The sequence below is a fragment of the Cupressus sempervirens genome, chromosome 5 (genome assembly GCF_028749045.1).
Source record: "Cupressus sempervirens isolate cs-2001-9-10 chromosome 5, ASM2874904v1, whole genome shotgun sequence".
Lineage (NCBI taxonomy): Eukaryota > Viridiplantae > Streptophyta > Pinopsida > Cupressales > Cupressaceae > Cupressus > Cupressus sempervirens.
Window position 1 is genome coordinate 720,840,825 of NC_143122.1, and position 9,136 is coordinate 720,849,960.

Below are 9,136 nucleotides of genomic sequence, written 5' to 3' on the forward strand. Positions count from 1 at the left end.
GGAAATGAACTTTGCATCGTTGACTTTCCCTTCAAAATTAACTGCCCTTAAAAACATTTGCCCCTTTGGGGGACACCACAATAACATTTATGATGGTATGGTTTTCACAATCGTTCCATCAATGAAAAACAATAGAAACTAAAGCGATTAGATTGGATCACATTGTGATCCATTATCAGTACTTGGGAGAGCACAAGGAGAAACACTTGACACCTGCTTTAATTCAAGAATCTCTTGTTGTTTTCAGTGAGGCCTCTCCAAATTCTTCTCACATTACAATAATGAATAAGGTGGTATGTACCTTTTCATACCCAGGACTTTCGAAACTGGAAAGTGCACTATTTATTGTTGACACCATTTCCCACCAATATGGTGATCTCACCAAGTTGAACAGAAAACCATTGGTGTAGATGCAACGTGCAATTTTTTGTTCAACAATAGCTCTTGCTTCCATTTTAAAAACTTTGTTGAATGACTTCTTTTGTGGGTGTGAATTTCTGCTTCATCTTCCTCTTTTGTGAAGGGTATATGCAAAAAGGATATTTGAAGGCTACTACTGTGTCGGTGGGAAAATTTATTTTTTTCTTGCGGAAGGATAAACACTTTGTTTTATATTGCAATCATTTTATCAACATCTTTTTGTTTTTTTACGTATCTTGCTATTTCTGCTGGAGACAACCCCTCCTTTATTGGGCCTTCACACATATCAATCCCTTTTCTAGGAGGGCCCATAAGTAAAGTTTCATTTGAGAATATGAGCATTATTTTAATGTAAATTACAAAAATTATACTTTCGAATATAATTATATGTCACACACCTCTTGGTTTTTGTGAAATCTTTGTGATATGTCTCAATAAAGGAGATCCTATATCAATTTTTAATCTTTTGGTTTCCTTTACCACCCACTGAACTTTGACCATTGGCCATTCTAGCAATTTAATGTTTTACAATTATTAAAAAGTACATCATTTTAAATTTTAAAAGTAAAAAATGCAAGCATAAAAGTGCAAAATAAAGATAAAAAAACACTATAATAAAGAGTTAAACTTGTTTCTTTTATTTCTCCAAAAATAAAATTTTAGAAAAAAAACTTGCAAAAATTCCATCACAAACATGAAAGAATCTATCAAAATCTTTAAAAAAATCATTAAAAGACTAAAGAATAGTGTCATAATTTCAAATGCTTACCTTAGATGCTTGAATCTCCTTTGTGGATGCTTTCTGACACACTACAAACAACCCCCTTTAGAAAATTCAAAAACCCACTTGCCCTTCGAATTGCGGAAAAGGAGACAAAATGAGATGAGACCAAACACAATAGTAAGTTTCTAGGTTTAATGGCCTCATAATGGGGTGTTTTAGGGTTTTACTTTTGAGCAAATAAATAAATAAACACTCTGTTTTTTAAGTCAGAGTGTGACTGGGCTGTGGATGCATCCAAGCATGCTCCAGATGCGACCCACACGCACACAATATGCACATCCTGCTTTGTGGATGCAATGGTTGCATCCATAGTCTGGGATGTGCATCACATCCTGGTCTGTTGTTGTGCTGGTTTCAGATCTAGGTGCATCCACAATCTGAGATGTGCATCCTACTGCATCCGGACCAGATGCACACCAGCAGGGTGCACATTTTGTAGATAGATAGATAGATAGATAAATCACTATCAGCCTCTTGTTTTGCTGTGCCCTTCTGATCCAATTCTGAAACTCTCATGGAACTCTGGTAATTAGATCTATAAAATTGGTATTTTCTTGCACTTTTTTGTCACTGTCAATACTTGGTGTAAACTAAATAATCTTATGACATGCTTCCTTGGATTTCCTTTGAGTTTTCAGGTTCGAATTGATGTCAGTGCCAGACTACATGGAAAGATTCAAGCTGTTCAAACAGAAAATCGCAGGCTTTTGACTGAACTTGTACTTGAACCATTGCGAGAGGACTACTATTTCGAGGTAGTTCCCTATGAGTTTATTCTTGATGAAAGTGAGCTTTGTAGTTATGCCTTTGCTCCATCATGGCTAATAGATAGTAAAGAACTTGACATAATTGATCTAGATTATGCAATTTTTCTAACATACTGTTAGCTTTTTCAGAAAAGAGAACCCTTCTCTATATTTGCCCTTCTTAAGAGCCCTATGGGTCTAATGGTGGGATTTATGGTAGTTGCTGTGTTTCTCTTGCCAAAGTTGTTGGAAAATATAGGTAAGATCTTTATATTGCAAACTATATGGTAGGTGTTATTTGAATTTGTGTATGCAAGAATATGCATTGATGTTTACTGTCTATGCCAGATCCGGAGGAAATGAAAAGGGCACAAGAAGAAATGAGGAACCAACCAGCTCCATCCTTTGCTAATTTGCTGCAAGGGAGGACAAATTAATCAGCATTACAATATTAATGAAATGGCTATTCATAGAAATTCGCTGGCCAAACATGTTGGGTGAGTTTGCAGACTCTGCACTAATAGGGAGTAGATGGCTCCAGCCCTGCCACCTGTAAAATGTGAATTAACTGATACTGTACAGATTTGGACATTGACTGGTAAAAAACCATCAATTTGTTCCCTAGAGTTAATTAATTTTTGAGGTTTTAATTTGTTCTTGTTCATATATAGGCAATGACATGGAACTTTAAGTTTGTTAATAAATGTCTGGTTTCAGTTGTTCAGTATCTATATATCAGGTTCTGACAATATGACGTATCAATAATAGTTCAATTATCTTGTCATGATGTTTCTGGACATGGGCATATTTTACAATGTTTCATAAATACAACATTTTCTTTCCTAAGTAGAGATGCCTCCTGCCCATTATATATAGAACTAGAGTTTTTGGATCATTAAGTTGACAAAAGAATTCCAAGGATCATCTTTAGTTATGCCCTTAACATCCTATGCGGGTACTTTTGAGATGCTGGAGACTCCTACATACTGGTATGGCTAATTTATAGGAGATGGGGGTTACTTAAAGTTACCATTTTAAAATATAATTTAACAATTTCAAGTACATAAAATGATGACTTTGAAAACAAGAAAATTAAATCGGTGATACCAGAACAATAAATAGTCAAGGCAATTTCTCTTTAGACCATCAGGATGACTGGAAAACAGTCATACAACTGTCTATATCTCTCTCTAAGTCTACACTGGCAGTAGTTCTGAGCCCTATAACTTTTCATGGATTTTTGGATCATACAAAATATCATCATGAAACATAATGCAGGCTTATTTTATGGAATTGCCTTTTGTTCCGCCTTTTAACATGTTGTCACCAAGTTTTCTAATGGGAGGGGTCAATTTCTAGATGGGAGACATTGGAGATTGGTGGGTGACTGGCAGCCAAAAGAACCCTGTGCAGCAGGAAGTTTCCAAAGTGTTTCCTTATTGGAGAGACGCACCTCAGGGGGTAGGAGAATGGTCTGTGGGTAAGCATGACAAGGTATCATGTGCAAAAAGGAAATTAAATTATCAGCAAAAAATTGAATGTTAATAAATGATCTGGTGATGGCCATGCCGTTGGGTGCTTTGTTTGTATGTATATTTAACACTATCTTCGTAAGAGTTGGAAGTACAATGGCACTTACATTGGTTAGGCAAATCATGTCATATTAGGTTTCAACTTTTTAGTACCTTTTGCTCGTGTAATATTTTTTGTTAATATAATATTAAGCAAGTTTTGAATCTAAATCATTAACGTTTACACACTTTGATTTGAAAAGTCATCCTCATGTTGGAAGTACAACTGGAACATGGATTAAAGATATCTACTAAATACAGAAATTAGGAGATCAATGGCGCTGTTAATGGAATGTTCTTACCTTCTATTGAGGTTCACAGGGGCTCGCTGGTCTTTCATATAGCAAACCCCCTTTTTTTTTTGAGCCTGGCAAGGTTAATTGGGTTAAAACCCTACAAATGTCTGATATTAATATTCGAATTCCATACCTGCATGTTATCATATTCGTCTATCTTTTATTTTTTTCACGAAATGCACCTTTGGTAGTTTTCAATCGATATAAACATCCCGGTTAAAGAGAACAAAAACTGAATTAACCTATCATTTCTTTCATCCATCAAGCTAGTTAGCTTTTCGATGTTATCGAAAGAAATGCTTTCTCAACTAGCACACCGGAATCTTCTCATTATTTTCCAATCATTATTCTGGAAGCAAACTAACTGATTTACCTTACTGGAAACATCGTCTCTATTAAGCATTAAAAAGCTTACATTAAAATAATCCCATGCAAAGTCACCTTAGTATGCCGTAAATACAGATCCGCTCTGAAGGGGTGCAGAAGTCACTTTATTTTGTCTGAAGGTTTATATATTTAAACAGCAAATCTTGGATTCCAATGTCTTAGAATGTAGTGACTGGATTGTTAGTTTATTAAATGCCCCATATATATATATGCATTGAATACCAATTCGATCTTATAAGATATCAGAAATCCTTTAATGCCAATTCTATCTGAAAAGATAGTAGAAATCATGTGATGACTGGTTTGGGGATTTATATATTTAAAAAGGAGTCAGAGATTGAAAGTTCCTTGGAATGGTGGATTTCAAGTTAACACGATGTGCTACGAAAATTAGGTTTCTTTTATAGGTGTGCTATGAAAATTAGTTATTGCATGCCCTATTGGAATTATTTATTCAGTTTGGTCTAAAGGGCATTAAAAATTATATGTATTTGTTCAAAGGTTTTTGTGAGTGAAGCGTTAAAAATCTAGTTAAATTTAATATCCCATCAGATTTACCTTCAATACCAATTTGGTCAAAGGTTTCTAAGAATGTTGCCAGTGAAGCGTTAAAAATCTAGTTTATTTTTTATTTAATATTCCATTAGATTTACCTTCAATACCAATTTGGTCTGAAAAGAGATATACTAGCAGTCGCATGTTTTTGTGCATGCAACGAGGAGCCGATAGGAATTTTTTAAAAACAAACTAAACAAAATTATAATGAAAATGTTATCTAATAGATTGAAATTTTTGAAATAAAAACGTAACAATTATTTAAAATTTGTCATCTTTTTCTTTGTTTGCTTATTCTTTAAACATAAATTATCTTAAACATTTTACATTTTGTACAAATAGAGGGAAAATTAGAAACTAACGAAGAAGAACAAAAATTTAGAATAAGATTGATAATGTCATAGAATACTTAATTTTCTAAAAATAAAATTTTTATCATAAGAAAATCCTAAATAATCTTATTAAGAAAAAAGAGTAATTTAGACTAAAAACTAAAAAAATTAGAAACTTTCCTCAACATTGATAATGCAAGAAAACTTAAATTTTAAAAAATGATATTTTGACATCATCAAAAATTACAAATAATCTTATTAAGATAAATTTAGAAGACAAAATAAATTTATAGACTATCAAACAAAATTACATTAATACATTTCTACTCAAAATTTTATACATAATTTTATTGTCTTTACAATTCCCTATTTTCAATATTTTGTTATCTTAGAAATAGAAACTTATGTAATAGTTAGATTAGTTTGTTTCCTTTTTATCTAAGTTTTGAAGAAATATGTTATTAATGGTAATCTAATTTTTATTTTTAAAATATATTAAATGTAATAAAATGGTATTACAACTATGTGATAATTTTTATTTAAGATAACTATTTCATTATATATTCTTTTCTTCTCAAATTGTACACAATACAAATTTCTATAATAAATGTTCAATATATAAAAATAACTAAGTAAACAAAATTTAAAATAAATAAATAAAAATTATATATATATATTTGATAATCTATGAAAAATCAAAAGAAAACTACCCAAATTAAATACTTTAAATAAGATTCTATTAATATCCTTTGCCAAAGGCACTCAAAGGTAGATCAATAAAAAAATTCACCTACTGATCCATTCTTTTAAAACTCTATACTCTATAAGTTAGCACCATTTAACTTGAATGAACATATGCACGAAGGACATAATACTTAAGAGTTCACAAGATCCAACAAAGTGAACAAATTAATTCATAGAAAGAAGTTGTGTATAGCTTTTGAAAGATACAATGATTAAAAGATTAATTCGTTGAACATAAACCCACAAAGGAATTATAGTTGGAAAATTCAACACCATTTTTTTGTGGGAAATTGATCCTAACAATCAAGATAAACATAATTCCATAAATAAGCGAAACATAGTGGTTAAACTTAATAAAAATCATGTTTCCTTCATAAAAAAATGCTTTTACCCACTTTACATCTATAGACTTTTCATGTTTTGCAAGTTTTTTCTATCTGATCTCTCATCGATGATCACTGATTATATAGTAATTTTCAATTTGGTTTTTGTTTATTCTAGTAAGTACTAAATAAGTGATACACATTTCCCACAAAAAATTAGAGACATATTAGAAAGAATTCAGTAGTATGCATTTTAGATTTTTTCTAAACATATTATAGAAATAGAGAAAATTAGAAACTTGTAAAGAAAAACAAAAAATTAGAAATATTTTATAGGATTGATAATACTAAAAGAAAATTTAAAATTGTAAAAATCAATTTTATCATCTTTAAAATAGATAAAGTCTTACAATATTTCTTTAAAAAAAATTAATTTCTTAATAAAAAAATTCAACATATAATATAACTTAAATAATGATTTCAGCATCTATATCAAGTTCAATGAATAAATATTTAAACAAATAGATAATTATGTATACGAAATGTAATCAGATAATAAAATTTACTTGTTTTAAAAAAAATATATTTAAACAAAATAATATAATAGTCCTAAAAGCTCAATTTAATTGGGACCCTTATAAAATTATAATAAACTCAAAACTATCATTAAAATATGTTATACAACTTCAAAATTTCTTGGTCCTCTTCAAGAATACTATCATTTTGTATACTATATTTCAATTTTGTCTATTACATAATTTTGTCATTTTGTATACTGTATTTCAACTGAATCATTGATCTTATATTTTGTAAGTTTTATCATTTTGGATATTGAAAAGGATTTTGCAAGTGCCCTCATGGTTAATTCTTGTTTACTATCATATTATTCTGAGAGTAATTTATTTTCAGATAAAAGTTTGTTTGCTTATTTTCTTGTTCAATGGACGAATCTACAATAGAAGTTTGTTTGCTTATAGAACAACAGACCTGCAAAAGAAGTTTTCGAAGTAATATAATGAAAAGTGATGCAATAATATCATCTTGTGAATATTTAAAAGATAACTTGGGAAACAAAATTTAATGAGTTTCTAAATATTTATCTAGATTTTTCTAATTCTATAACAATATTTTTGGAAGTTTCTAAAAATTCTTATAACAAGAAGATACGTGACAAAATAATATAATCACTGAATATTAAAAAATAGATAAGTTGGAAATGAAATGAAAGTTTCTATTACTTATTAGTTTTTTTAATATCATTGGAAGTTTGTAATTATTTATTTATTATTTTTTTAATATCATGAGAAAGGAAAGTTTCTTTAATATGAAGAGGAGCAATTTTTTTTTAAATATATAATTATCATAAATAAATAAAATTAATATTCATGTTTAAATTTAAATTATATGATTTATTCCTTATCACATTTAAATAACTCTATCATATTTACTCTTAAATCTATTTTCAATGTGAAAAATTTTATATTTAAAATTACTCAAAATATAATATTAATAACATAAAAAAAAAGTCTCATATATATTTATGCTTATGTCTCCACAAAAATTCTATTTTAATAGAGTTTCTATATTACAATGTTTTCAAAAAAATCTACAAAAATATATATTTAAAATTTTGGAACGTTTTCTAAATGAGAGGAATTACAATATTTAAAAGGAAAATATGTGAAAAGAATAAATCATTTTTAGAAACATTTTTAAATGAGTTTTAAGTCACATCGAAAAATTAAAAAATCGACATGGTCTTACAAATTTTTCGGCAATAAACTAAATTTTGGGAGCAAAGCTCCCACACTAAGCCTATCGACTTAAAAATATGTTATACAACTTCAAAATTTCTTAGTACTCTTCAAGAATACTATCATTTTGTATACTATATTTCTGATGAATACAAATCATTTATTGGTCTTTACATGTAGAAATGTCCTCCCTTAGAATTTGATATCATAAATTAAGAAGACTCAGAATGTGAAGGTAATTAGATGCCTAAACAAAATAATTATTTCATAAATAACGTAAAGGAAAAACAAGAAAGGCAACAAATAATCAGAATGCTCGCATCAATCATTTGGGAATGGACATTTGAAATTCAATATAGTATTTTCTATATTAGACAATAAGTGCATAAAATTTATCAAAAATATTTGCTAGCTTTATGAGATCCTCAATAAAACCTTTATCCCTTCTATAGAAAGATTTCTTATTAATTATGAAATATTATGCTTTGATTTTTGCTATGGAAAGAACAATATTTCAGTTTTAGAAATTTTCTAAAGTAATTGGTTTTAAGCATATCATCAGAAAATCTATCGGAAAGTTTAAAAACCGGTGAGTCTTACAACATTTTCGTTAGAAATAATTTTTTTGGGAGCAAAGCTCCCACAATAAGCCTATCGGCTTAATAAATTATCGCTTTGAGGGTTGATATAATTTTAAGAGGAAGAGCTATGAAAATTAGTTATCCATTCTTCAATTTTAAAATAGAATAGAATTATTTAGTCTAAAATTGTTAGTTGGTCGCAAAAGTTGTCCTCCTTAATTATTTACTGACTAGTTTTTTGTTTTTTCTCACTCCACTTTTAACTCTTGCTTTTTTTTTAATCTATTGCTTTTCTTTTTTTGTTTATTTAAAATAATAATTACTTGCTCATGTTGTCATCTATTTATTTAATGTTTGATTTTTTAAATTGATTTATATTTTAGTTTTTAAATTATTTAAATTAAATTTTTATTTTAGTTTAATTTTTTCTTTAAATATTATTTTTAGTTTCGATTATTTATTTAGTCAATAGAAACGTTATTTTTTCATTTTTTTAAATTTCTCTTATTAATTTTTCATAATAGATTTTTTGATGGTTTTTTTTAAATAATTTTTTTTTTCATATTTGACAAATTGAATATAATTAAATAATATTTATTAATCTATTTAGAAGATTTTAGTAAATATAATGTCATTTAAATTG

The 9,136-nt window shown here is 28.6% G+C and overlaps 1 protein-coding gene across 1 annotated transcript in view; it reads left to right on the forward strand.

Moving 5' to 3' along the window:
* The window catches only part of LOC149558017 (ER membrane protein complex subunit 7 homolog), a 44,693-nt gene extending 41,959 nt beyond the window's left edge, over window positions 1-2,734 (forward strand). Inside the window, exons 5-7 of the mRNA XM_089832456.1 lie at window positions 1,843-1,959; window positions 2,101-2,209; window positions 2,299-2,734. Of these exons, the coding sequence (XP_089688582.1) occupies window positions 1,843-1,959; window positions 2,101-2,209; window positions 2,299-2,387 (315 nt within the window). The 3' untranslated portion in view covers window positions 2,388-2,734. The remainder of the gene's footprint in view (window positions 1-1,842; window positions 1,960-2,100; window positions 2,210-2,298) is intronic.
* Window positions 2,735-9,136: the final 6,402 nt, after the last annotated feature.